The 27580-nt window shown below is 30.3% G+C and overlaps 5 protein-coding genes across 7 annotated transcripts; 1 reads left to right on the top strand and 4 right to left on the bottom strand.

The window, feature by feature from the left end:
* Nucleotides 1-1022: 1022 nt before the first annotated feature.
* LOC127241855 (pentatricopeptide repeat-containing protein At1g51965, mitochondrial) lies at nt 1023-4747 on the bottom strand. Of its 2 annotated transcripts, none has more exons than XM_051261083.1 (4): nt 4523-4747; nt 4057-4116; nt 3204-3982; nt 1023-2751 (listed from the first exon to the last, which is right to left on the bottom strand). In XM_051261083.1, exons 2-4 carry the CDS (start codon nt 4091-4093, stop codon nt 1549-1551), a joined length of 2019 nt encoding a protein of 672 aa, XP_051117040.1. In that variant the 5' UTR covers nt 4094-4116; nt 4523-4747; the 3' UTR covers nt 1023-1548. The 2 variants fall into 2 exon arrangements, with proteins under 2 accessions (XP_051117040.1, XP_051117041.1); XM_051261084.1 differs by having other exon boundaries at nt 1025-2751; nt 4063-4116.
* A 5298-nt stretch (nt 4748-10045) lies between these two features.
* On the top strand, nt 10046-11530 carry LOC127241605 (uncharacterized). Its single transcript, XM_051260746.1, has 3 exons — nt 10046-10486; nt 10811-10869; nt 10976-11530. Exons 1-3 carry the CDS (start codon nt 10399-10401, stop codon nt 11090-11092), a joined length of 264 nt encoding a protein of 87 aa, XP_051116703.1. The 5' UTR covers nt 10046-10398; the 3' UTR covers nt 11093-11530.
* Nucleotides 11531-14338: 2808 nt separating this feature from the next.
* On the bottom strand, nt 14339-16004 carry LOC127241585 (GDSL esterase/lipase At1g74460). 2 transcript variants are annotated; one of them, XM_051260710.1, is made up of 5 exons: nt 15741-16004; nt 15518-15648; nt 15228-15440; nt 14874-15123; nt 14339-14772 (listed from the first exon to the last, which is right to left on the bottom strand). In XM_051260710.1, the coding sequence occupies exons 1-5, from the start codon at nt 15976-15978 to the stop codon at nt 14540-14542; spliced, it is 1065 nt and encodes a 354-aa protein (XP_051116667.1). In that variant the 5' UTR covers nt 15979-16004; the 3' UTR covers nt 14339-14539. The 2 variants fall into 2 exon arrangements, with proteins under 2 accessions (XP_051116667.1, XP_051116666.1); XM_051260709.1 differs by having other exon boundaries at nt 14341-14772; nt 15201-15440.
* Nucleotides 16005-16185: 181 nt separating this feature from the next.
* LOC127241584 (pentatricopeptide repeat-containing protein At3g47530) lies at nt 16186-18011 on the bottom strand. Its single transcript, XM_051260708.1, has one exon. It carries the CDS (start codon nt 17947-17949, stop codon nt 16201-16203), a length of 1749 nt encoding a protein of 582 aa, XP_051116665.1. The 5' UTR covers nt 17950-18011; the 3' UTR covers nt 16186-16200.
* Nucleotides 18012-19383: 1372 nt separating this feature from the next.
* LOC127241571 (transcription factor MYB94-like) lies at nt 19384-21742 on the bottom strand. Its single transcript, XM_051260681.1, has 3 exons — nt 21431-21742; nt 21208-21337; nt 19384-20106 (listed from the first exon to the last, which is right to left on the bottom strand). The coding sequence occupies exons 1-3, from the start codon at nt 21576-21578 to the stop codon at nt 19479-19481; spliced, it is 906 nt and encodes a 301-aa protein (XP_051116638.1). The 5' UTR covers nt 21579-21742; the 3' UTR covers nt 19384-19478.
* Between the last annotated feature and the right edge of the window lie 5838 nt (nt 21743-27580).

The following is a 27580-nucleotide window of genomic DNA, read 5'->3' as shown; positions in this document are numbered from 1 at the left end:
TATTTGTAGGATGTGTTTGTTTAGGGGTTTAATTTTGAGTTGAGATCTGAATACTAAAAAAAATTTGAATTTATACGATATTTTGAATGTAAAATTAATTTTAAATATAATATAAAAAAATAGAAAATAAATATTTCATTTTGTTTTTTGGAAAAAAGAATTGATGAATTGTAAATTCGTGTGAAAATCATCTAAATGACACTCTTAATATATTACACAATTATCATTATTTTTATATTATATCGTACTAATAAAAATATTTTATTTTTTTACTATAAACTAATGTAATAATCTCTATCCGTTTTGAAAGAATTTTTTTTAGATTTTATAATACATTAAAAAATAAGATTATTCTAATTGCCTAAGAAATTTTTTAATCAAATAAACGTGCCAACTGTTTTTTTTTTTTTTCTAAAATATGACATTTAGAAACTCAAATTTCCGAACCTAAATATAAATAAAACCCAAGGAACAAATCATTTTCATAATTGATAGATGATGGTGATAGAATATCAAACAAGACACAGATATGAGGAACAAGTAATATTCGATGAGTTAAGATATATTTTTTAAATATTTAAATAAGTATTTTTAGTTGTTTTAAAATTTATTAAATAACTAATAAAAATATAACATGATAATTAAAAAGAGAGTGGCTAATTTGTTATTATTATTGTGTATAAATAAAATTATTTGATCTAAATACATTCTACATAATAAATCATGAGTAACATGCAAAATATCAGTCATAAAAAATTTGAATTTATGACCTTATGAAAATTTAATATCAGGTCATCTATCTTTAGATTCTTTACGAGACAAAAGTTAGAAAAGTATTTTTCTTTTTTTTTTTTCGATAACGTAAAAATTCGCAATTGTTGTTCTTCTAGTGGGGTTTGAGTAAATCCGTGGTCCAACCTAATAGCTTGCAAACTAGGCTGGCATGACAATTTACATTAAACGAAGTTTTTTTTTTTTTTTAATCAATGACGTAGAAATATGCAGTCACTATTTTTCGAATATGTTAGCATGTGTTTGGTTGAAGGATTTCCCAAAAATCCACTATTCATTCAATTTTTCTCTCAAAAAATATCAAATCAAACACTTACTTTCCAATTTTCATATTATACTAAAAATCAATTTTACATTCAAAATATCACGTCACCACGTATTTATATCACATCATACAACTTTTTCAATTCAAACTATTTATTATTCAAATCTCAATTCAAAATTCAAATCCTCAAACAAACACACCCTCCGAGTAAACCTATCTGTCCAACCTAATAACCTGCAAACTAAACTAAACTCGGCAAGATGAATTACATTAAATGAACTATGTGTATAGCAAGTAGAATCTGAAAGCATTAAAGTTATAAATGAATATACCTAAGTTATTAGTCTATCCGGCTTCATCTTCATCTTCATCGCCATTGCCAGGCAATGCTTTTCTCACATCTCAATTTGCAGAGAATTCCCCAAACAAGACCTACATACAATCAGACAAAACAAATCTCGACACAATATTCGGTATTATCATCAACAATGTCACCTTAGCGGGCTAACAACCCAACCAGTAATCGGATGCTGTCTTCGTGTTGGCTTCCTCGGGGAACCGCTCTGCAGCCTCTCAAGAACGGCGTAAGTGATCGAATCCGGAGCCAATCGCTGCTCTTTAAGCTTCGAATAAAGTTCGACTGCTTCTGCTGTTCTCCCACAACGTTCTAAACAGTCGAGCAAGATATTGTATGTAACAATGTTCGGAGCGCAACCATCGGCAACCATTTCATTGAACAAAGCATACGCCATCTCGACTTTATCTGTCTTACCGAAACACTCAATCAAAATACTGTAAGTGAACACATCGGGATTCATACCCCTCTCCTGCATTTCTCTGAATCTCATATGCGCTTCGTCGAGATTACCGTTTTTTCCGAGGCAATTAATCAGCGAATTGTACGAGATAACGTCAGGTTTCCAAGAACTGATCTCGAGCTCTTCGAATATCTTAATAGCTTCTTCGACTCGTCCGGCTCTGCCAAAGCTAGAAATCAGAATATTGTAGGTGAATAAGTCGGGCATAGGTCCGTCGCGCTTCATTTTCTCATACAAGTCGAGAAGATGAGCGATCTGTTTCGATTTTCCCAGCGCAGAAAAGACCACGTTGAACATGTAAGTATCTGTTGACACTCCTTTCTCGTGCGTCGTGCACAACATATCAATCGCCTCGGCGAATTTCTTCGCCTGGCATAAGCTCTCCAACATCGCGAGATAAGCTTCCCTGTCGCCTTTTTCATGAAATCGCCACATTTTGCAAAATAGCCGGTGCGCTTCATTAGCATGCCCGATTTTGTTCAACATTGTCACAAGATGCGCATATATCGACTTATTCATGTAGTTATTCGATATTTCCACCACCTCATCCATTCTCCCGAGCTGTCCCACGGCTGCCAAAACGTTGAGAATGAGAGTGTACGTGAACTCAGTAGGGCGGCATTTGCTCTCCACCATCTTCGCAAATACTGCCATGGCTCTTTCAGCCATTCGGCTCCTCACCAAAGCCTCGATCATAGTATTGTAAGCCATCGAATTGAGTTTACAACCCTTTGATAACATTTCTTGGAATAAAGTCGATGCCTCATCAGGCTTGCCCAACCTTCCAAGCATTCTCATCAGAATCGTGTACGTATACTCATCAGGTTCACAATGCTTCCTTTTCATGTCTCCGAATACCCGGTAAACATCATCAACCTGACAAGATACAGCCATTGAGAACCTACATTTTTTACACCCAAAATTCATCAAACCAAATTTAAATAAAGAAAGATCAAAGGTGCATATTCAGTTGATCAAAGAATTATTTTCCCATATCTACATTGACAAAATTTAACAGCAAATCGATGGAGCACTTCATCGACAAAATTTAACACAAACTCAGTTGGACAAGTAATTATTCCACTCATATCTACAGGCAAAATTTAACAGCAAATCAATGGAGAATTTTATTGACAAAATTTAGCACATACTCAGTTGATCAAAGAATTAATTCACACATATCTAAATTGAATCAATGGAGCCCTTTATTGAGCCTATAAAAGTAAAACTTTCATCGGCTATACCACACTGATGCATAAAATCTGCATAAGCTGTAAAACACAAAAACTGAAACAGGAAATTCATAACTAAATGTATTATCTGCGAACCTTTTCGCCCTTAGCAAGCGCATGAAGAAGCATATTGTAGCTGAAGCTATCCAACTTGTACCCTTTCCGGCTGATTTCTTTATAGACCTCAATTGCTCTATCCAACTCGTTTGCTCTCAAATACGCCTGCAGAAGACACTTGTATGTATAAGATGTGAACCTCAGATCCCATTTCTTAACCAACTGCAAACACTTCTGCAAGCCATCAACTCCATCAAAAGCACCAATCAATAGATTAACAGTGGAGATGTTTCCAATGGCCCCTGATTTCTCCATTAGACTGATGATTTCATTAATCTTATCGATCCTGTCAGGAAGCGACGAGTTTGAGAGGATAATCAAAATTCGGTTGTAAGTAAAAGCATCATGCCGGAAGTTCGGGATTGTGGAAGGACAGTAGTGGAAAAACTCAAGGGCTAGAGCTGTGGACTTTAGGGATTTGAGAATTTCAGAAACTTCTGTTGAAGTAGGAGCAAGGGTTAGCGACTGGAAGAACTCGGAGAGGTCGGCGAAGGAATCTGGTGATGATGCGGCCGCTTTTGACTGGAGGATGTTTGTTGCTTTGCAGATAAGGTCACGGCGGGGGAGAGGATATCCGCGAACATCGTAGGCGAGGGCTGGACGGCATACAGATACTTCTATTGCTGAGATGCGGCCATTGTTGGACGTTGCCACAACTTTCCCGGTGTATTTCATAGAATATGAATCGCGATCGGAGGCGCCTGCAGCAGCTTTGGTAGCCACAGCTCTTCGCCTCTCTGCTACTACGAATGCTTTCACTGTTGGATGACATGCTTGAATGGATTAGGCAATGAAAGTTACGAGCTATAGATTATGTTTCATGCAGTCTTACACTTACAGTGGCGAATTCGACGCAGTGAAAGTGCCATGAAAGAGAGCTTTTGGAGTGCTTCTGCAAAAGATTAGTCCAATTGAGGTTGGTTAATTTCTACGCAATAAAATTAAGATGAAAACTTCATCTACAAGTTTGAACAATGTCACGAATTCAAATTACAGCACAGATTGAACAGCAAAAGGGGCAATTGAAACGAAAAAGACGACGTAGATTAGGATATTCCTGCCAATATATATATACACACAAATATCGGATAGTATACTGAAGTTTTCCTTATGGTACCGGTGTACCTGTTATACCTAAATTTGTTTAAATGAAATTCTGAATTTGAATTCTGCACAGCAGCAATGTTAATCGGACTTTTCACAAACACACAGCTTTTTGCATACAATAATGGACAGATTTTTCAAGCGATGTAAATGAAAAGAATACAATAATAAAAGCACATATCGCACGCTCAAACCTTGGAAGGAATTGGAAGACGAGACGAGGCTGCAAATCGGCGATTGCGACTTCAGAGTAGGGGAGGAGACGTGCCGCGCGAGACTGCAAGGGTGGGGGAGGGCGGCCGGCGGCGATTTGTGAGGTCGAGGATGCGGGTAGGAAGGGCGGCCGGCGGCGAAAACTGCGAAATCGAGGATGCGGTTCGGAATGACAATGAGTATGGATAGATCCGACCCAGATTCAATCGGTCGAATCTAATTACTGTGGTGGTATTGACTCAGACATGGGTCGGATCTTATATTCCTTAATTTTGTCTGGATCGGGTCGATGGATGGATCCGAATTCCATTAATTATATTTTTAAAAGAATTATAACAATATAATTACATTAAAAATATTTCTTTTTATTGTTTGATTTATTTATTTATTAGAATCTTATTAATATTTTAAATAAAATTAATTCAATTCCGAATTCGAGACTAATTTAAAATTAAAAGTTTTAAGACTTATAAATTCAATATTATAATAGGTTTTGAGTTCGAGTCCGAGTGGATCCGGACTCATTGCTATCCTTAGTACATATTTATCATATAAAGAATCATATATATTGTTTGTGAATATTATATAATAGCAAAATGTATTGTTGATAGCAAATAGATATATTTATACTTGAGAATGCGAAGTCACATAATCCCACTTGAATATTTTTTTTTATTATTTTAATTTCATGTATATACTTTATATCAATTTAAATTTTAATAAAGTAAAATAAAATTGCTATGTACAATAGAAAATATTTATATGATTTGTGACATAACAAATTTCTTTAATTTTTTTAAATGTACAATCTGAGTCCAGATAATCCCAATTTTTTTTTTTTTTTTAGTTTAAAATATTTTATGTTAAATATAAATAATATAAAAATAATATTTTATATTAAATTATTGATTTTTTAATAGATATATTGTAAATTACATATATTATATTTTTTTATAACATTAATAGTAAAATACGGTTAAAAGAATGTGAAATAAAAGCAAATACTTTTTCCTTCCGTAAGTGATATTCATTTGCTCTCTACATAAAAATTTTTTTTAAAAAATAATAATATTAATATTTAAAAGTAATATTCGAGTAATGTTTGTGTAATTATGTTGAATTATAAAAATTACTTCCTCTGTCCCACGTTCCATGTCACTTTCTTTTTTTAGAAAATGATTATACACTTTAATTTTATTTTAAATTTTTTAATTTATTTTTTTTTAATTTCAATTAAACTAATTAATTATCTTAATCTTAATTTATAATTATTTATATTATAGAATAATTATTTTCACTAACATATTCTTAATTATCTACTAATTATACCACTTTTAAAATACAGTATCTACTGTAGCACACACGATATATGGAACGAATGGAGTATTATTTATGAGAGATTTTTTAATATATATATATATATATATATATATAATTGATACATTTACAACAGAAATGTATTAATACTGCAAAATTTGTGGTATTAAAAGATGTGACAACTTAAAATGCATATAACTGATTTAATTGTAGAATTTAATAAAAATTAGTTAATTAGGATATGTTGGGACAAGTCAATGAAGCTATTATACAGACAGGTTAGATTCATCTATTTAATTTGTAAATTATTTATTTTGAAATTTATGTGTATACATTTATAATAATAGTACTCCTTCCGTCCCATATACCATGTTCACGTTGTCGTTTCTGTCCGTCCCATATACCATGTCATTTTTTTTTTAGGAAAATAATTACACACTTTAATCTCATTTTAAATTTTTAAATTTTTTTTTTTAATTTTAATTAAACTAATTAGTTATCTTAATCTTAATTTATAATTATTTATATTATAGGATAATTATTTTCACTAATACATTCTTAATTATCTACTAATTACATCCTCCTAAAATACGGTGTCTACAGTGCAGCAGACACAGTATCCGAGACGGAGGGAGTAATATTTTTATTTATGGTGTGTAGTGTATTAGTGCTCCTTACCCTACCCCATCCCAAAAAGGAAATTATAGACTCTCTTCTCACTATGTTAAATACTTTTCTTTCATCAATAATATGGCTCTATTAACTTAGGACTTAGGTAAAATAATTATTATATAGTAAAAATAATTATAAATTAAGATTAAGATAACTAAAGATTAAAAAAATTTTAAAAATTTAAATTGAAAATATGATTAAAATGTATAATTAATTTTTCAAAAAAGATTATAACAAATTATATGTAACGGACGAAAATAGAAAATTTGGATAAACCATGTGGGACGGAGGGAGCAGTACTCTTCAGTCTCAAACACCATGCAATATATGAGGGCGGCACAAAAATTTAGGTAATAAAGTAGGATCATTTGAGATAATTTGGGAATTATACGATGTGATTGAAAAGAGAAATATATATATATATATATTTATTTGAGTGATATAAACTGAAGTATATTTATATATATAAAAATATAATTAATTATTTTTAAATTTGAAAATATTGCGTAAGTTTAAAAAAAAAAAAAAAAAACTATTGCAGAATGTTTGAACGGAGAAAGTACTTTATTTGTTCCATATAAGAAGTAATATTTTGATTATGACACAACAATTTAGGTGAGTAGAATAAACAAAAATTAAGTGATGTGATAAGAAAAAGAAAAATTATATATATATATTTTATTTGAACGGTGTAATGTGATAAGAATGTATTAATTATTTTCTATTTTAAAAATATTTTAGAATATATGAAATAAATCAAAATAAAAAATATTGAAAAGAATAGTCGGAGGGAATACTTCTCTACCAAATGTATGTTTATTAGTATATTAATTTATTGTGACATAAGATATAAATATTTTAAAAAATATTTGAGTAAGTTAATAAAGTTAAAAGAATCTCTTTTATATATATATATACTTATTAAAATGATATATGACTATTTTCTATGTATATAGCAAAATTATTTTATTTTATAAAATCACAAAAAACTAATATTTAACATAAAATATTAATTTCATTTTATCGAATTAATTTGCATATACCATAAAAAAAAAAAAAAAAACACTCATCCATACCATATACATATATTATTTGATTAAGAAAGCCAATATTTCAATACAAGACTATGTATAAATAGAGAATTTTTATTTTAAAATTTTTATTAAATAGTAAAAGTTGAATATGAGATATAGTATTTTTTTTTTTTCAAAAATAAAATGTTCATATATAATGTCAAAACTTTTGAAAATATGTATAAACAAAATCCAAATAATTAGCAATATATTAAGGGTGTGTTTGTTTGGGGGTTTGGATTTTGAGTTGGAATTTGAACAATAAAAATTTTAAATTTGAATAGTTGTATGATGTGATATAAATAGGTGTTGATGTGATGTTTTGAATGTAAAATTAATTTTTAGTATAATATAAAAAATAAAAAATAAGTGTTTGATTTGATATTTTTGGGGGGAAAAAAATTGGAGATGAACAGTGACAAAAAAAAAAAAAAAAAAAAAAAAAAGTCCAATCCCCCAAACAAACATTAGATGGAATTGTGCTTGCTAGCCAATACTACATCTGGTCCTAATAATAGGTTTCCTTATTTAAATTTCTATATCTCCTTTTTATAGAGTATAAAGTACAATAATTACAAATTAAAATTTTAATAAAAAGATTGAAGAAAAAATGAGATAATCTATGATACAATGTCCATCTACTTACAAATTTAAACTCTTTCTAAAACCACAAATACACTTAGGACATGTTTATTATGATCTATAGGATGGTTTTTTGGAATAATTCTCAATTAATTAATATATAAATCTTATTGTTATTGTCGACTCAAATGTCCCAAAACTTCCAAAACGGTGAAATCTAACCAACCTGAGTCTTGTTGAAAGTCTTAGGGTGTGTTTCTTTCGATGGGTTTGGAAAATTTTTTGTTTGAGTTTGGTATTAAAATAATGTATGATGTGATGTTTTGTGAGAGAAAAAACATATATTTTTTTCGAAAAATGCAGAGTCCAAATAGTAGAAACCTGGGATTTTTGGCAAAAGAAACATACCCAGAAACCCAAAAAGTAGACTGCCAAAATTAAATTTCAATAAAAATCTTTGTGTTATAAACTTAAGCAGAACATATTGAACATATTTTTTTTTAGAAGTGAGAAAAACCTAAGCTCTGATCAATTTTATAAAACCAAATTGGAGTACAAGAAAAATGTTTTATGTAATGTACATTATGGATCACAAATGATCAAATAATGGTAGATCAAGATATAAAAAAACATAAAATCGGGTGGGAAGTTGTACAAGTAACTACACCTCCCAAGGAACATTTTTTAGGATTAAAATTTTCGTTTGAGATTTGAATAATAAAAATTTTGAATTTGAATAGTTGCATAATATGATATAAATAGGTGTTGATGTGATGTTTTGAATATAAAATTAATTTTTAATACTCCATCCGTCCGTCTCCAGGGTCATATTTACCTTTTGCATCATTCTACTTAACATTAAAAATATTTTTATATTTATATAATTCTTTTGTACAAATGTCTTTCTATTAGTATTATAAGATACTGATGGAAGGAGTATTTTTGCAATTTTTTTTAATTTGTACTACATTTTGATATAATAATTAACATTCAAATATCAACACGCAAAAAAGTAAATGAAATCTTAGAGCCGGACGAAGCTAGTATAATATAAAAAGTAAAAAATATATAATTGTTTGATTTTTAATATTTTTTGGGGGAAATTTTTTTTTACCAATAATAAAAAATTTGTTAATAACCTCAACCAAAGTTTACATTTATATCCAAAAAAAAAACCAATTGGAATTTGTATCGTATTTTTTATAAGAAAATTAATAAATTAAATGATAAAGATAAACTATATATATACACACACACATCAAATGAAGAAAAATATAATGAACTATACAGGCCCAGTAGGCCCAATAAGAAACCAGATCCATTTTTATAAATGAATCTAACCTTGGTAGACTTATAGTTATGAAATCGCTGTATGAAATTCAAAAAGGGAAAAGCGTTTTCATAAGTCGCAATAGCAATTCTTAAAATCGCTAAGACTAAAAAATGAAAAAAAACAAACAAAGACCAATGCTAGCGTAATACGAGGTTGTCCTGACGTCGGAATAACAGACACGCAGACAGAAAAGAAAATAATACTAAATTTCTAGATGCTTGGAAGTTTCGGAGCAACAGCGACGACGAAGACGACGACAACAATAATTCATTTCCGCAAGAAAATGGCACACAGTGATGCATCATTGGGCATACGTCATCTTTCCACTTGTTCTCTGTTGGTGGAATCATGTCTTGCCCCCATTTTGACTTAATTTTATTTATTTATTTTTAAATCGATCATGATCTGATCCACTTTGTTCGAGCACAGACATCTGCTGTTCTAATCACATTTGTTGCATATAAATATCTTCGGGGGGGTTCAATCAATTAGGGCATATAAAATAAAAAAAAAAAAAAAACAATAATAATTCAAAGGCATGCAAGGTGTTCGATGAATTGCCCCAATAGAAATAGACACAGTATATGCTTTTTGACTTGTGTATTAATTTTTGTGATTTGTGTTAGTGCATACAGACCAAACAAACACCACATAAAGTGCCCCACTGTCCATTGCCCCCTTTCCCCCACAAATGTATGTATTTAAATGCAGCACTTGATTGCCTTAATGTTTACAATACAATTTGATTTATGGATTGATGATCTTGTTCATGGTCACAGCTGTATTGTAGAGTGAGAAAGTTTTTAGAGAGAGAGTGAGAAAAAAAAAAAGAAGGGTTTAGTCTAAAAGGATTTGTTGTGTGATTTTATCATATCCATCAATGGCTTGCATTTGGATTAGGGTTGTTTTTGTTGTGGCTTTGTGCTTCTCTTGCCTTGTCTTCATGAATGGTGCTGTCCCAATTACAAGTAAGCTCTTTCATACTCTACATATATATATATATATATATGTATGTATATATATACCGATGATGTTCGAATGTTTGAACAATGCAGAAGAACTTATTAGGTTTAAGTTTTCGCGCTATTCATAAACAGTAACTTTTATGTCGCGAAATAGGTTTACAATATAGCTTTAAGGGATTTAAGCTGTGTCGACTCTTTACACTATTCGAAAATATTTAATGCAATTTAACAATTATCTTACATGATTCAACATATTTTTTATATGTTCAAATTCGAAATAAATATCTACACTACATTTTATCTCATTGCTCGTTGGCTTGATTACAGGAAGTTCTAACATGATGGATAAGCCTCGCCTTGATGAGCCGGTCGAAACCCTTTTCTTGGTACTTACCAACGAAAAACTTAACACTAGACAAATTTAATAAATTACTCGAAACTAAGATCTATGCTTGGAGAAACTAATAAACCAATTCTTATGAAATTTTGCAGGAAGATATGAAGGTTGAGAGGAGAATGGAGATGGAGGTGACGGACTATCCGGGATCGGGGGCTAACAATCGCCACACTCCCAGGGCTCAAATAACTCGGAATGAGAGGCTGCATTGAGCCAAGAAGCTAAGGCCATTGAGAAACAAATATCTTGGTATTGTTGGCATGATTGATCCCATTATATATATCTTGAGGGTTTTTTCATGGAATTGAAGGGGATGTTTGTTGGCTTGGTCTTGGTTCTTGATTGCCATGGCATCTACTTCGTGTATCTCTCTCTCTATATCTCTCTCTCTCTCTCTCTATATATATATATATATGTGATAGAGGGATTAAATGGATCTATTGGCTTTCCAAATTGGGGATTACTATGAAAGCCATCATCCATGCACTTCATGTGTCTTGGGAGAAAGTAGACTTACATATATATATATATATATGTATGTATGTATGTAGGCTTTTACGTATGTATGTGGTTGGATTTGAGGTTACTTTGTGATTTAGGTATTGGTAGTGGTTGATATTCTATAATTAAATTTAATATTTCTCTTTTAAGATTATTATTATTATTATTATTATTATAATTATTACAAGAGGTAGAAGAGATTTATCATCAAATCTAGAATATGGTGTTTACACTCAAATTAATCATTTTTGTTGGGAAGTAAATGGAGAAGAATATTGAATCTCTTTGATTAGAGAAGAAATGGTAACAAGGTATACTCGTATTGTCAATATTAAGGAATGTTAAAAAAAAAAAAAAAAAAAAAAAAAAAAATTGAGTAAAAATTATTTGAACATATATACATGCACACACGCACCCACTCAGGTCTGCGAGGGGTGTCTCACCCCTTGACCTACAAGGGTTTGACCAGTCGAGCTCGAGTTGTTGCTTCGCAAAGACCGCTTAAACTCTTTAACCTATTGATTGTGCAATTTAAAAATCAATTAAATGGGCTATCAAGGACTAAATTGTAATTGTAATTATAAAATATAAATATTCATGACATTATATTATTAGTTGGTATAGAAAGTAGGGAGTGCAAGGGAAGATGAGGGCAGGCAACAAAACCCTATGATATGCATATGACTTTTGAGTACTATTTTTTGTGTTTTTTAATAACGTGGTATACTCCCTCCGTCCCAAAAAGAAGTATTCATTTGCAAAAAAAAAAAAGAAGTATTCATTTGCTTTTTGCAAGTATTTTTAAAAATATTAGTATTATATTGGGATATAGTAGGAATAAAGTAAAAATGACTAAAATAACCTTATCAGTATGTGTGATATAAAGGTAATGACATTTGTGTAATATATGGTAAGTTGTAAGGGTATTTATAATGTTAGGTAGATAGTACCGTTACTAAAAAAAAAATAAAATGGATACTTTGTTATAGGACGGATTAAAATGAAAAAATAAATACTTTATTGTGAGGGAGTACTTAATTCAAAATTGTCAAAAATAAAATAATTTTGAATAATATGACATCGGAAATTATAGTAATGATATTTCACCCCATGATCAATGCTAAAAGACAATCAAATGTAGGTCAAACATGAAATTTGATAAATAAATAATAAAAAATAAAATAAAAATTGACAGTTACATGTGTTATATTAAGATTTAAACGATAAACGAGTTCAATATTTTTTGTTATGGCTGTAATATCATATTAAAATTTGAAAGTTTTAAATTATAGAAAACTGTGTTATTAATAATGAAATTTCGTCTAGAAAAAGGATATATGAAAATAATAATTCCATAATCTAATTATATATATAGATATATATATATATATAATACTGGATGACTAGTGATATGTGGTGAACTTGTAACGGTAAAATTATAAATTTAAACTTCTGAACGTTTTTAGATCGTTTAGTATGATTTATCCGGTTGACTTAGTTTATATAATACTCCTTTCATCCAATTTGAGAGGGGTCATTTGCTCTCTCTTTTTTTTTTAATAAAATGTATACGATGATTTGATATTTTTGTTCTAATAAAGTACAAATAAAATAATGATATTTTTTTGTAATTTATATAAAAATATGAGAATTTTGGCATTAATATACTCCATCCGTCTCATATCTATATATCTATTTATTTTTTGTACTGAGTTTTAGGAATATTAGTATTATATTATAATACAGTATAAGTAAAGGTAAAAAGATTAAATTGCCCTTAGTATTGTATTGTATAATATAAATGCAATGACATTTGTGTAATATATTGTAAATTGGAAGGGTATTTGTAACGTTAGATAGACAATACAATTATTAAAAAAAATGGATACTTTGTTATGGAACGGACGAAAATGAAAAAATGGATAGATTGTTAAAGGATTGAGAGAGTATAAAATATTTTATTAAAACGATACCTTTTTAATGAGGCAAATAAAAATGATAAAAATAAATAAATAAAAGCTTTTTGAATGTTGAAATGGAAGGAGTATATCATATTTGTCTCTTAAATTCAAATTGTACTCACTTTCTATTTTTATTTTTGTTTCTCTTTTAAAAATATTTTTATTTTCTTATTTAATAAAAAATTACATTCCCTTCGTCCTCCCTCCGTACTTATTTATTTATTTATTTATTTTTGGATGTTTGAAATTTAAAAATTAATGTTATATTCATACATAATACAAATTAAAAGAAAAAATTAATAATACTTTTATTATTAGTGTTCTACGATACAAATACAATAATATTTGTATAAAATATTATGTAAAGAGGGAGACTTACTTTTATATTCTTTTTACTATCAATGACAAAAAAGTATCAATCAAAACTTCCCTATATTAAAAGTCGCTAAAAATTTTCGTGACCGAAATAATATACTCCATCCGTTCCACATAATTTGTCCATGTTTTCTATTTTCGTTTGTCCCATATAATTTATTCTTTCACTTTTTTGGAAATATGATTATACATTTTAATCATATTTTTTAATTTTATATTTTATAATATTTTAAATTTTAATTAAATTATTTATTTATCTTAATCTTAATCTATAATTATTTTTATTATACAATAATTATTTTTATTAATACACTTCTTAATTTATTACTAATAATTATTTTTACTAATAAACTTTTTAATTACTTAGTAATTATACTTTATCTAAATTCTCGTATTATTATATATCTAACATAAACAATATCTCAAAAAAAAAGGGCAAGAGCCTTCCAAATTTGGAGCTAAATAGAGTTGCCTGAAACTGGCCCAAGTTTGGATCTTAAACTATGGTGTGTTAGGTAAACAAACAATTGACAAATATCTATCAAATAACCAACTACTTGCCCAATTACTCGACATCACCAAGCTTATCCCACTTCCAAAAAAACATAAAAAAAAATAAAAAAATAAAAAAGCCAAAAAACTTTGTATCATAACAATGAATAGATCAATCATTCATAAAAATTCAATCCTCAACGATCTTCATCAAGAAGTTAGTATCAAAAAAAAAAAAAGAAAACAAACAAATCCCAAACTTGATTTGGCACAGACAGGATTCCAAATTGTCTGAAATGCATCGACGATTCTGTTTCTTTCACATTCCCTCTAGTCCCCAATCCCCGGCGCCATCGCCGGCGACCCCGTCTCGTTCACCGGCTTGAATCCAAACTTCTTGATCAGCTCCTTCGCGATCAGCTCGTTCGCGCTGTCCGACGGATGGTACTCGTCCCAGAACACGTATTTGCTCCGATCCTTACACAGCGTCGATGCCGGAATACACGTCAACGCCGGCCGGATCCTCCCAAACGAGCAGCACGGCGAGTCCGAGTTACTAAATCCTACACATGCAGAAAGAAATCCGTAAATATCTCGAATCGAATCGACTCGAAACAATGAAAATGTTCGATATTTTTTCGCTTCGCGATTGTCGCTCGCTCACCGTATTTTCCGGGATTGGTTATCAGATCGTTGACGACATCGTACGCGTCGCCGAATTTGAATGTCGCGTTGGGGAGGGTCGCGGATAATTCAGACATGAGCTTACTCGCGGCATCGTTGAATCGTAAGGCCAGATTGTTTGTCCTGTCCTGACAGTCGCCGGACGAGCTCAGCACTCGCTGCAGCGGGATGCAGCCCATCGGTCCTAATCCGAACACCATCAGCTTTCGCGCGCCCAATCCGTGGAGCACCTGCGGATAATAATAACGTTAAGACAGCGTCGCAAAACATAGTTTCGAACTGTGTAAGAAAAGCAGAGCGCGTGTACGGTGAGCTGGTCGCCAAGCGTTTTCACCAAGTAGGGGACGAAGGTGTCGTCGGTGTACGACCACGAATCGCTGTAGACAGGCATTAAGTAGTTGTTGATGAAGTCGTTGCTTCCGAGCGCGACGACGTACTCGGCTTCCTCGAAGAACTTCTCGGCTTGTGTTTCCCCGATTTTTGATCGTATCAAATCTTGCGTCCCCTCGAACAGCTCGATTTGCTTGTAAAGCCCGAATCTTTGGACCTGATCGATCAATCGAATCACTCGTCGAACCATCGAATTATTTTAAAGTCCAACGCACAATTAGCAACGCAACTTACGAAATATGATCCGGTTTCGTTCAAAATCCCGCCTCCTCCGGAGGCGTAATTCACTCCGTTCTCGAGTATAAGATCTTCGTTTAGAGACGGATCGAGGAAAGCCGGAGGCCTCGGGAGCCCCATGCTATCGCCTGAATCCACGACAAGTTAGTACATCGATTAAACCGCGCTCTAGACATATTCATACACATATACATACAATATCGTCGTCATCGTTCGTTACCTATAATATCAGCAACTGTCCGGCCATTCGAAAATCTGCCGTTAGGCAATCCGTTGCCAAAGTCGATGCCGTACCACGGGAGGCTCGCCCGAGCAAGGCTCTTCATAAGATAATTGTTGTTCCCGACATCGGAAAGGGAGTCGCCGAAGATGAACTGGACAATCTTGCAGTCGTGCGGTGGGACAAGGAACGCAAAGAAGATGAAGACGGCGACGCAGACTGTCTTCGCGGCTACCATTTTCTTGGCATCGAGTTTCGAACGAGAGGTTTTTGCTCGATCATTCGATGTCTTAAAAGAGGTTTAGGATGTTGGATCAACCAACATTTGAGGATGCTTACCAACTGCAACTACCTCTGTATCGTTTGGTACAACCATCAAAGCCTAACGGGGCCAAACCGTAATAACTCGATTCCATAAGAAACGTCCAAGAAACTTTCGTCGCCATTTTCTTCCTCGTCGTCACCAATAATCGTTGCAAGAACATCGCCCATCTCTGAAATGATGGAAACGACTGCGATCACGGACAACCACTTTCCTATCGTAGACGGTGGACAGAATCTTGGCGAAATTGTGGCAGTCGACGCATATCCGGAGGTCTTTCGCGACTCTGATCGTCGTTCCCGGAGGCGTCGACAGGACTCCAAAAGCGATCGCAAGTTTCTCGCTGTGGTAGGACATTCGATACGGTGTGCTATTCGATTCTCCGGTGTTGAATTCCGAAGTCGCCTCGACAACATACCCGGCAATCCTTAGCTGCTGATTGATTTCGTCGAGCATTCGATAGATTTCGTTAATCTTAGGATGCGAAACGTCATCTGCCAAGAATTCGTGCAATTTTCGATTCAGCTCGATCGAGCTCGCGGCCGGCGTCGTCTCGATTCCTCTGTCGTTCATCATCTTCCTAATTTCCAAAACCTTCTCCATATTCCCGATCGACAAATAAATATTCGACAATAGGATATAGTCTCCGGCTTCTAGACCCTTGACCTCGACCAAATGATCGATAACCTTTTCCCCAAGACTAACGTGTCGATGGATTCTACATGCGCCAAGCAACGTTCTCCACATTGCCGTGTCCGGTTTAATTTTCATCGAATTCACGAGACCATACGCTTCGTCGAGAAAACCGGCGCGGCCCAAAAGATCGACCATACAACCGTAATGATGAACATTAGGCGTAACTCCGAAATCCCTCTCCATCGACGCGAAAATCATCCGTCCTTCGTCGACAAGCCCCGCGTGGCTACAACCCGACAAGACTCCCGTAAATGTCTGATCATCGGGTAGTACATTCTCCCGTTGCATTTTCCAGAATGCCGCAACGGCGTCCGCCCCATAGCCGTTGGTTGCGAGGCCGGAGATCATCGAAGTCCACGAAACGACGTCCCTGTTAGCCATTTGATCGAACACTTCGAACGCTTTTTCGACATTGCCGCAACGGGAATACATGGCAATCAAAGAATTGCAGACACTCTTCGAACTATGAAAGCCGTTTTCGACGATGTAGCGATGAATTTCTTCCCCGAATTCGAGGGTATTCAAGCTCCCGCAGGCGTGAAGAGCGAGCAAGCAAGTGACATCGTCCGGCGGGGATTCGTTCGAGCTTTTCATCCTATCGAACAACGCCAGAGCATCTCGAGTCCGTCCATTGCGAGTGCAGCAAGAAATCAGGACGTTCCAAGCGACGACATCTCTCTGCGGCATTTCGTCGAACACCTTCCAAGCATCCCCGCCTTTCCCCAAACACGAATAGAAATCCATCAATGTCGTCAACAACAGGCCGTCGGACGAACAACCGTCTTTCCATATCTTCGTGTGAATCTGCGCCCCGAGGGAGAAGGATTCCGCCTTCGCGCAGCACTTCAATGCGAAAGTTGCCGTCAGGGCGTCGGAGGAGAAGCCGGAGCGATGCAGTTCCTGGTAGAGGCGGAGGCCGCCGCGGCCGGAACCTCTGGTGAGTGAATGAGCGCGGATCATGGTGTTGTATGCGGAGAGCGAGGGCGCCGGGAAGGTTGAAAAGACTGCGGCGGAGTAGGGGAGATCGCGGAATGGAGGGAGGGCGATGCGGGAGAGGAATGAGAGGAAAATGGGCGGGGTGAAGAAATGGGAGGAGCGGAGGAGGCGGGAGTGGAGCTGCAGGAGATGCGACTTGCTGGAGCATGATTTGATGAGCGAAATGATCGCCTTTTCTTCATGGAAGGAGTTCATCGGATCTCCGGCGGTGGCGGTGGCGGTGGCGGTGGCCGATTGTGGTTAGGGCTTAATTACTCTAGCCGTTGTTACTTTTTGAATTTGTGGTAATTCTAAATTCCGTAGTATTTATATTACAAGCAAAATTACACTGTCAATGTTCTCAGTTTGCAAATTGGCCAAAATTATAATACTCCTTTCATCCCCTATTTTATGTCCACTTTACATACACATAAATAACGCAGGATTTTCGAATCGAAATTTAAATTTTGATTTCGATTGGATTGAATTAATAAAAAATTCTTATAAAATTTAAATTTTTGGATCTGTTCAGATTAATATACTCAAAATTTGAATCAATCCAAAAAGTTATTGATTCAAAAAATTTATGTTTCTTTTTTTCACTCAATTTATGTTTATTTTTTTCATCTTTATTTTATATATTTAATTTTTTTAAAATATAAAAATAAAATAAAATAATCAAAAAATTGAATTTTTAAATATGTTATATACTTTAAATTTAAATTTTTTGATTTGATTTAAATTTATAATTCAAATTTCGAATTTTTATACTTCCAGAGTTATTGAATTGGGTTTTTTTTTTTTTTTTTTTTTTTTTACAAAATCCGAAATGAAAGTTGGAAGACCAGAAGCAAAGAACATAGAAAAAGGGTGGATGTGCTGAATTTTAAATTCAGTGCAGCACGTAGTCTGCTATTAGACAATACATAATATTACTACAAATAGTACACTGAATATATTAATATAATACAAATACATCACACTTATATAGTCTCATACAACACACAATAGTTGATTTTAACATATGACATACTTATATACATCATATTTATTATTATTTAAAAACATATTATATGTGTTGTATATAATACTAATGTACAAAGCTATGTCCATTGGCAGTTTTTGTGGTTTGAGAGAAACATTATCTTTCCTATTTGTCATCCTACCTGGAATTATTGGGCTTTAAAACGAAAGTAAAATAATTTCTTGGTTGCTGCCGGATCAACTCATAAAAAACCTCTCCCTTTTTATTTTGCATATATTTATAATAATTTTATTTATTTATTATTTATTATATTTTTATATTATATAAAATTTTTATTTCCTATATAATGATATAAATATTGATATATTTTTATTTAAATTTAATTTTATAAATAAATAATTTTGATATAAATATAAATATATATTTTTTTTTATTTTTTTTTGTTGAGATGGAAGAAAGAGATGATTACTTGGAGATTTAAAGAAACTTTTGTATAGCTTCTCCACTGCGATGCCCTAATGTTTGTCTAGCGTACTAATATGAAAAAATCAGCATGGTAAAATCATCAGCGGAACAATCCTCGGACAAGGTGTAATTACACTTTGTGCTTTTTATTCCCCAATTTTCTACCTCGTACAACAGAAACAACCTTAAACCTACTGATCAGCTATAGCCTATAGATCTCTCTCTATATCTATATAATATATATATATATATATATTTCTGCTTGGCTGTTTCAATTTAGAACTTCCTCCTGGTTTCAGTAGAAATCAGCAGATCCTCCAATGGCGGTGTCCACGAAATTCCCATCCTGCCCCTGACCGCCACAGTCGTCAAACAGCCATTTCTCGAGCAAACGCAGGGGCATTTGAGTCATTTCAAAATCAGCATCCGTCCTGGCATCCTCAATCCCTCCGAATCCATTCCCAATCATCTCCTCACCGGCGGTCGAACTCGAACCTCTCCTGACCGTCCGATCATCATCGGCGATCGAACGTTCGGTCCAATTCTGAAGCAATTGAGCGAGATTGTCGGCGCTGACGGCGGCGGTGGTGGTGGATGCCGCCGGCGGAATGTTTGACGGCGGCGGCGGAGAATGGACATCCTGGGAGTTGTCGAGGTGGGAGAGGGCGGCGGATAGGGCGTGTTTGGCGGCCTGAATATTCTCCGTCTGGAGGCGTCTCTCCCACTGCCCTTTCGAATTATTATTATTGTTATTATTATTATTATTATTATTATTATTATTATTATTTTGTATTAATAAATTAGGTAATAATTTGGGAGAGGCGGTGCTGCGGCCATGGTGTTTTTTCTTGAGATGAGTATTCCAATAATTCTTGATGTCGTTGTCGGTCCTTTCCGGAAGATACGACGCGATCGCTGCCCATCTACAATACCAAAACTTTAGGTTGTATTCTTTTTATGTTCTTTTCTTTCTTTTTTCTTTTAAGAGATGTTTCTTTAAAAAAATTATTATATTACACGTATCATTATTTTATATTATTTATACAATTTTTTAAATATATATATTTTTCAAATATTTCATAAAATAAATACACCCTTATAGCTTTTTATTTGTTTAATAATATTTTAAATAAAATTTCAATATGATATTTTTTTAATTTAAAATTACATAAAATAAAATATGAGACGAATATTAATAGTATCATGAACACGACAAATAAGTCAGACTAGGAAAGAGTAATATGAGAGAGAACACGATGCTAATCACTAAAAATTGATGAGTTTTTTCTCTTTTACGAATTGAATAACATATTCGTCGCGCAAATATATAATCATTTAATCGAACACGAATTTTAATAAAAAATAAATAATAATAAGAAAATACAAAAGTATATTATTTTTTACTTGAAAAAAATGAGAATATTTTTTTATGACAACCTAGAAAAAAAAGAATAAATTTGAATGAGAGAGAGTATATATTTAGATAATTAAAGTAAGTAGATATTATTTTTTCCATCCTACACAATTCATCCATTTTTTTTATTTTGATTTGTTTCACATAATTATATTTTTTTATTGTACATTTTAATCGTATTTTAAAATTTATAATATTTTTTTATTTTAATTAAATATTTAGTTATCTTAATTTATAATTATTTTTACTATATAATAATTATTTTTGTTAATATATTTTTAAATTATTTACTAATTATATAATATTCCATCCGTCTCAATACAATAGTCTTATTTACCATTTTTTCTGTCGTCTTATTTCCATAAATAATCATATCACCATAAAATTACCCTTACATTTTCATTTTTATTACACAATTGTCACTGCTTTTTACGCTAATACACTCACAAGGACAAAAAAAAATTATCTATATTTTTTATCGACTACCAATATAATATCAATATTAAGACTATATTTATGGGACGGAGGAAATAGTAATAAAAAATTTGTGTGAGATTAAAATTGACAATTAGCTGGGAATATAATTAAGAAAGCAGCGATGGAACCGAACCGGTTGCCGAGGAGGGCTTGGAGGTGGAGGATGAGGTTGTCTTCGTGGGAGGTGAAGTTCCCGCGCTTTATCCCTGGCCGGAGATAGTTCGTCCACCGCAGACGGCAGCTCTTGCTGCATCTCTGCAACCCTATATTATATATATATATATATGTATAATTCATTCAAAAATCATATTCATTTTTTAAAAAAATAAAAATAAAAATAAAAATAAAAATGAAACCTGTGTTAAAAGGAACAGATGCCCAATTAGCAGGGCCATGTTGGTGGATGTAAGAGACGAGGATGATGTCTTCTTGGGGTGTCCATGGCCCTTTCTTCATCATTTCCATTTTCTCACTCCAACCCACACCTACTGGGATTCTCCCCATCTCTCTCTCTCTCTCTCTCTCTCTCTCTAGATCTCTCTGCAACTAATTAATAATAACAACACACACAGACAATTGTCTTCTTCTTTAATTTGTTTTCTTCTTGTAATATTGCAGACAGACAGAGGTTTGGTTTGCCTGAGAAAATGGGAATGTATTTAGCTAATCACTATATCACATATATATATATATAAAGTGTCTCGTGTGTTTGTATATTTTGTTTTAATTTTTCGTTTAAATAAGTATGTTTTTCTAGAAAAAATTTATATTGCTTCCGTCCCGCCGTAAAGTACACAGTAATTTTTTTGTATTGATCTCAATTTATATTGTCCTAAAGTATATTTGCATGGTTTTTTAGGTGATTGTCTTTTTGTTATGAATTGACAAATTTGTTTTTAATTGTATGGTAGAGATTAAAAGTAATAAATAAACGAAGGGTAATGTAAAATTTGTGTTTAAAAAAAGAAATAGGACAATAGTTGTTGGACGTCCCAAATAGAAAAGTAGGACATTAATTTGTGGACAGAGAGAGTATTATATCAAAACGTAATATAAATAAAAAAAAGGACAAAAGTATATCATGTGTTCTTTTGTAATACAAATACAATCATATTTTAAAAGTAAATTATATAAATATAAAGATATTTTTAATATTAAATACATTCACGCAAAAATATGTGTATACTTCCTACTGGTCGGAGATAGTAATAAATAAGTAATTTTTTTAAAAAAAAATTAACAATATTTATTAGTAATATAGTAGTATATATTTTTTTCTTGAAAAAAATATCAAATTAAATATAAGAAAAACTAACATAATCACACATAAGTAAAAAAAAAAAAAAAAAAAAAAAAAAAAAGCAAATACATAAAAAAAACAACATTATTACTTAATTATAATACTTTCACAATTCTTAATACTAAAAAATTATTTAAAACAATAAACATACATAAAAATTTTACTATTTTTTATTTTTGCATTTCAAAACCTCCCTTTTTTTTCTTTTTTCTCTTTTTTTTTTTATTTTTTTGGTAATATTATATTAACATGATTAGTTAGAAATATTTATTTAAAATAGATCATCTAAAATAAATAAAGAAATAATAAATGTACCTATTATGCAGTTACTGAAGTAGCTGACTTTGCATGCAAATGAGTTAATGCAGTTTGTTGCCTGCTTTTGACTCTTTCTTAATTATCGTCTGCCACGTCACATTAATTTTTCGATACGGTTCCTCGTTAGGGATAATATTTTTAGGGTGCGTTTGTCTGAGAATTTGGATTTTGAGTTGGGACTTTAATAGTAAAAATTTTGAATTTTAATAATTGTATAAGTGATATAAATGGGTGTTGATATGATATTTTGAATGTACAATTGATTTTTAAGTATAATATAAAAAATAAAAAATAGATGTTTGATTTGATTTTTTTTAAAAAAAAAAAATTGGATAAATAGTGTATTTAGAAAAAAAAAAAAAAAAACCCAAACAAACACACCTTTAGTGGATTAATATTCTTTTTAGGCTAAATTGCACAAAATCTACATATGGTTTCAAATCCCTATACTTCTGATACTGCGTCAAACTCCCATCGTAATTTCATAAATTTTGCATCTAATCCTCTCAGCGGTCCTTATTTAACTGTATTTGACCTAAATGCGCCCAAATTGCGAATAAATTTTAAAATTTCAATTTCTAAATCCCTAAAATTCTAAACAAATTAGGGAAACTATAAGAGAATTGTATGCTATTTTTGCCTTTAATTACTGAGGTTATTTTAGTAACGGTAACAATCTATTATTTTTTTCATTTTGGTCCGTCTCATAACAACAAAGTATCTATTTTCCTTTTTAGTAAATGTACTATCAATTTAACATTACAAATACTTTTACAACTTACAATATATTAGATAAATGTTATTACATTTATATCACACAATACTAATAAGATTATTTTAATTATTTTTAATTTATTCATACTACATTATAATAATACTAATATTTCTGAAACTCCGTAAAAAACAAATGTCCGTCCTACATCGCATGTCACTTTCTTATTTTGAAAAATGATTATAAACTTTAATCTCATTTTAAATTTTTTAATTAATTTATTTTTAATTTTAATTAGTTGTCTTAATTTTAATTTATAATTATTTATATTATAAGATAATTATTTTTATTAATATATTTTTAATTATCTATTAATTATACTTATTCTAAATTCTCGTATCTACAGTGACCCGGACATCCACGGAGAGACTAAAATTTAATATTGTATTTGTAATATTCTAGAAGATGTAATGTTTCTACTGAATTTATGGGACCAGTCGACCTAAGTCAGTTTTTAACAGTATACTAATATATGTCTAAATCTCATTTAATTCATTTTAGATGACTCATCAATTATTACAATGTTTATTCATTTTCAAATTAATTTTATACTAATAATTATCTGTCCCACAATCAATTTGGGATATGACTCACTAGACAATGTAATTTAATTAAAATATAAAGTGAGAGAATTATAATGTATATTTTTTTTTAAGAAAATTTTTATATCTTTGTTAATGTAGGTTTTTTTTTTTTAATTTCAAATTAAAATTAATAATATTATTTTTATATAATTCCAAATAAAAATATATTATTTTTCTCAAAAAGTATCATATAAATATACCATTTTAAAAAAATCAATTAAAACTCTTTATTTTAAATTAATATCAAATTGCAACAAAATAAACTCTAAATTTCTCCATTTCTAAAGAAAAAAAAAATACATTATTATCCTTCAAGATATTAATGGATTTGTTTTTTTTAGTATTTGAGCTTGAAATATTTTTTATATAAAATATAGATAATAGCGTAAATAATATAAAAGTAATAGTTTCTATCGAATATTATTTTCTACGAAATGATAGAATATAAATATTATATATATTAGGATCGTGTAAAGGAGAAACATGTCTCGCAAACAAAAATCGAATCATTATATAAATACAAAACACAAACATGTAACTATTTTTTTAATTGTTATTTGAAATTAATTTAAAAATGAGTATTCATTTGCGTTTGTTTAAATAGTATTTTATGTAATATTACGTAGAATTAAATAATATATTTTTATTAAAAATTGTACTGAATAAATAATATTAATTGAATTTGAAAATTTAAAAATAACAAACTTCAAGAAGTACTGTGCTTATTATTATTATTATTATTATTATTATTATTATTTTGGCTTTTTACTATTCATAATTAAAAATAATAATAATAATAAATCAAATGCTTATTTTTAAATTATAATTATTAGTTTAAAATTATTTTATATGTATAGTAAATTAATTAATTAATTAATATTAATAAATTATAATTGTGTTTGAGTGGAAAGCCTCAGTTCTAAAAACAAACTTAGGGTGTGTTTGTTTGAGGGATCAGATTTTTTTTTTTTTACTATTCATTCAAATTTTTCCCTCAAAAATATCAAATCAAATCCCTATTTTTCATTTTTTATATTATACTAAAAATTAATTTTACATTCAAAACATCACATCAACATCTATTTATATCACATCATACAACTATTCAAATTCAAAATTTTTACTATTCAAATCCCAACTCAAAATCCAAACCCCCCAAACAAACACACCCTTACTTTGCATTATTGCCAATTTCAAGTTGAAAACATAATAATAATAATTACAGACATATTAATCCATATAATATATATATATATATAATTAATAAAATGCAAACACTACATTTGAACATTTCTTAATAATTTGGCTTGCCAAAAAAGTCAATTCTAAGTATGAACATACCCGCCACCAATCAAAATTAGTCACATTTAGAGGGTGTTTGGAAAACAGCATTTTGAAGAGTATTTAGTTTATTGAATAATTTTTAGCTGTTTGACGAGTCAAAAAATTAATTTATGTGTTTGGTAAATTAGCTTTTTGAAACAGTTTTTTTGGACCAAAAAGCTAATTTGAAAAGCTCATCTACCCAGCATTTTGAAAGAGTTTTTTCATTTTAATTTTGGTTATTCCTTATTACCCTTAAAACTTAATTATTTATTTTATACATGTAAATATATTTTTATAGTAGTATTTATTAATTATTTTTAATATATTTAATTTATTAAATTATATTTTTATTTTTGTAAATTTAAAATAATTACTATTATTAATAATTACATATAAATTATTTCATTTGTAAAATATATAAATTTTTAAAACCAAATCAAATAAAAACAACAAATGTTATTAATTTATTTATATATATTAAAACAATAATTAGCATAATAAAAATATATATACAAAAATTTATTTTTTTATATTTTACATAATTTTAATAAAAAATTATTATTTTTTAGTAAAAATAATTTTTTCAAATCTAAATAATAAAAATAAAAATAAATATTTTTATAATTTTCAATAATTAATAACAAAAATTTTCATAAATTTCAAACCAAAATGAACAAAATTAAATACTTTAGAAAATAACGTATCAACGTCCTTAATAATCATTTTATGTATAAACATCTAATGTCAAACAGTTGTTTTATTAAACACTTTAATACAAACCGTTAATTGAATCGGCTAGTCAAACCAACTAATTGAATCAGGTAAAAGCTATCGGCTAATTGCGAAATGCACTCTTAATCAGTCATAAATTATTGTAATTGATAATTGTTTTGAAATATTTAATGTATATATATATATATTTTTAATATTATTAATTACTAGTATCAAAACTTTAAAAAGTCTAAAAAGTAGTAATACATTATATATTAAAAATTATTGTTAAATATTGTACTACTTTCGTCACATATTAGATGTCTCGGTCACTGTAGACACGAGAATTTATGATAATATAATTAGTAGATAATTAAGAATATATTAGTAAAAATAATTAACTTATAATATAAATCATTATAGATTAAGATTAAAATAACTAATTATTTTAATTAAAATTAAAAAAAAAAATTGAAAGTTTTAAATAAAATTAAGATTGGTAATCATTTTCTAAAAAACGAAAGTACTTTGAAATATAAGACAGACGGAAACGGTAATATGGACATGGTAAATGAGACGGAGGAAGTATAATATTTACATTGTTATTAGCATGTACAATATAATTTAAGTAAATAATATATATACATATATTTATATGATAATCCGATAATAAATTCCTCTATGCCATTCACATTTAATTTTATTACTTCCTCCGTCCCACATAATTTGTCCCTATTTTTTATTTTCGTCAGTCCCACATAATTTGTCCTTTCCTTTTTAAAAAAATTAATTACATTTTAATCATATTTTAAAATTTAAAATTTAAATTTTTTTAAATCTTAATTAAACTATTTAGTTATCTTAATCTTAATTTATAATTATTTTTATTAAATAATAATTATTTTTACTAATACATTTCTTAATTACTTACTTTTCGTGTCTACAGTAATACACCCATATTACATGGGACGGAGGGAGTATTATTAGTCTCTTTATTTATTTTATTTTATTTTATTTAATTAGTTGATTGACTGATATTGCAAGCAAACCATCATAAAATTAAAATAATGACATTTCACTTCCACAGTGTCAACGCATGGGCCATCGGGGGCACACTTGCGGCTCAGAGAGCGCCACGTGGAATCACATTGAATGCGATGGTGACACGTCGACAAAATAGAAACTTTTATACTAATTGGGCTTTATTAGAATTATCTATTTAAGCCCATTAAGAATAAAAACATGTTTTATTTTACTACCTCGTGGGCCGGGTCCAGTTTGTCTTATCTTAGGTAATGTTTGGTAAATTAATTTTTTGAAAAAAAATTTTAATTCAAAAAATTAATTTATGAAAAGCTAATATACCCACAATTTTAAAATTGAGTTTTTTTTTTTTTTTTTTTAATTTTAGTTATTCCTTCTTTATTCTTAAAAATTATTTATTTATTTATATAAATATATTTTTATTGCAGTATTTATTAATTTTTTAATATAT

This window comes from Andrographis paniculata, unplaced genomic scaffold (assembly GCF_009805555.1).
Source record: "Andrographis paniculata isolate CXL003 unplaced genomic scaffold, ASM980555v1 Contig83END, whole genome shotgun sequence".
Taxonomy (NCBI): Eukaryota; Viridiplantae; Streptophyta; class Magnoliopsida; order Lamiales; family Acanthaceae; genus Andrographis; species Andrographis paniculata.
This window is presented reverse-complemented; position numbering and strand designations above follow the sequence as displayed.

Bases quoted from the DNA above. Each gene is read 5' to 3' on its own strand.
- LOC127241855 (XM_051261083.1), bottom strand. From the start codon at position 4,093: ATGGCACTTTCACTGCGTCGAATTCGCCACTGTAAGT. The intron at 3,983-4,056 runs GTAAGACTGCAT...GTCATCCAACAG, and splicing joins TCGAATTCGCCACTGTAAGT to TGAAAGCATTCGTAGTAGCA. The intron at 2,752-3,203 runs GTTCGCAGATAA...GTATCTTGTCAG, and splicing joins CGCTTGCTAAGGGCGAAAAG to GTTGATGATGTTTACCGGGT.
- LOC127241605 (XM_051260746.1), top strand. From the start codon at position 10,399: ATGGCTTGCATTTGGATTAGGGTTGTTTTTGTTGTGGCTTTGTGCTTC. The intron at 10,487-10,810 runs GTAAGCTCTTTC...GCTTGATTACAG, and splicing joins TGGTGCTGTCCCAATTACAA to GAAGTTCTAACATGATGGAT. The intron at 10,870-10,975 runs GTACTTACCAAC...GAAATTTTGCAG, and splicing joins CGGTCGAAACCCTTTTCTTG to GAAGATATGAAGGTTGAGAG.
- LOC127241585 (XM_051260709.1), bottom strand. From the start codon at position 15,978: ATGGTAGCCGCGAAGACAGTCTGCGTCGCCGTCTTCATCTTCTTTGCG. The intron at 15,124-15,200 runs GTACACGCGCTC...TATTATCCGCAG, and splicing joins CGCTTGGCGACCAGCTCACC to GTGCTCCACGGATTGGGCGC. The intron at 14,773-14,873 runs GTGAGCGAGCGA...CTGCATGTGTAG, and splicing joins AACCAATCCCGGAAAATACG to GATTTAGTAACTCGGACTCG.
- LOC127241584 (XM_051260708.1), bottom strand. From the start codon at position 17,949: ATGAACTCCTTCCATGAAGAAAAGGCGATCATTTCGCTCATCAAATCA.
- LOC127241571 (XM_051260681.1), bottom strand. From the start codon at position 21,578: ATGGGGAGAATCCCAGTAGGTGTGGGTTGGAGTGAGAAAATGGAAATG. The intron at 21,338-21,430 runs GTTTCATTTTTA...TATATAATATAG, and splicing joins ATCTGTTCCTTTTAACACAG to GGTTGCAGAGATGCAGCAAG. The intron at 20,107-21,207 runs GTTCGGTTCCAT...TTGGTATTGTAG, and splicing joins CAAGCCCTCCTCGGCAACCG to ATGGGCAGCGATCGCGTCGT.